We start from the raw sequence: 1290 nt of genomic DNA on the forward strand, positions 1-1290 counted from the left end.
CTAGCAGGGCCCACAGGTGTCCCACAGCTTCTTGCTGTAGCGGGGCAAGGCGCAAGGGCTGCAGGCGGGAGAAGCGTAGGGTCTGCCAAAGGTGCAGAGGCCCCCCGAGCCCAGCGTGGCCCCGGCGCCGTAGAGGCCCCCCAGCCCCAGGGAGCCCCCAAAGGCGGGGGCTCCGGAGGAGCCCACCACGGCTTGCTGGGGGAAGGAGCTGAGGATGGGTCCGGGGAAGGTGACGACGACGGGGGGCGGCTGGATGAAGGCCGTCGAGTCGGGGCACTGGCGGGCGCACAGCTCGTTGCAGCTCTCCGCGATGGGCTGGGGGACGGCCACGCCGGTTTTGGGTGGGCACAGGTCGTAGCAGGACATCTTGGCGAGGGATCGGACGGTGCTCTGCAGGAGGACAGAGATAGCAAGAGAGCAGCAGAGGGGAGTGCGTGAGGCAGAGGGGCTGGAGCAGGGGGCCAGGAGGAGAAGCGCTCGCGGACTTACCCTGTTCCCCGAGGAGAAGGTGGCCAGCAGAGCTGTGGGGAGAGCCTGGCAGAGGCAGGGCTTTTATAGCGGCCCCGCCATTGCTCAGCACCACCTGGGCCAATCTGCAGAGGCGGCGCTCCCTCCTGCCAGTGACGAGAGGGCTGTCCGGCCCCTGCCCCGCCCTGAGTCAGCAGCCCCTCGCCAGACCAGCACATGCCGCTCGCTCCTGAGCCTTTCCTCCCCTCTCTGCTTCCTGGGCTAAATGACAGCGGGCATCTCCCTGCTGGGGGCTGCGCAGGGCAGGCGAGGGCCGTGCTTCTGCAGCTCCTCGCCGCCTGCCTTCTGCTCGGCCCTCTGAAGACATGCCTGGCCCGTGCTGGCAGCCAGGCTCTGCTGGGAGGAGAGACGGCGCCAAGCACCAGCAGGGCAGCCCACTGGGGAGCTGGGGGCTGCCGCGGCTCTGCATTCAGACGGGGCTCCCCGCTCCCCAGCACCCCGAGGGGATGCAGCCCCTGCCCAGCACCTTCCCCCAGCCATGGGGCTCGCAGGAAACTTGCGTTGGGCCGGCGGCCCTGGGGCAGTGCCGCGCGGGCCCGGGGGGGTCTGTGCTCCTTGCACCGTGCACCTCAGGGAAGAGCTCGAGGGGCCTTTCTTCCTCCAGGTTTACAGAGGTCGATGGGCAATGGCTGCCTGCCGACGGAGGCCGGCTCCGTTGGGCTGGCGAGTGATGCATCGTGCTGAGCAGGCAGTGCCCGAGAGGAGTGCCTTGGATTGCTCCTGTCGTAACCTCGCGCCTCTGTAGATAATAGCCGCACGGCA

At 68.8% G+C, this 1290-nt stretch overlaps 1 protein-coding gene across 1 annotated transcript; it reads right to left on the bottom strand.

Moving 5' to 3' along the window:
* On the bottom strand, positions 1–366 carry LOC147413068 (feather keratin 3-like). Its single transcript, XM_086480713.1, has one exon. It carries the CDS (start codon positions 364–366, stop codon positions 1–3), a length of 366 nt encoding a protein of 121 aa, XP_086336839.1.
* Between the last annotated feature and the right edge of the window lie 924 nt (positions 367–1290).

The sequence above is a fragment of the Leptosomus discolor genome, unplaced genomic scaffold, assembly GCF_034619465.1.
Source record: "Leptosomus discolor isolate bLepDis1 unplaced genomic scaffold, bLepDis1.hap2 HAP2_SCAFFOLD_270, whole genome shotgun sequence".
NCBI lineage: Eukaryota > Metazoa > Chordata > Aves > Leptosomiformes > Leptosomidae > Leptosomus > Leptosomus discolor.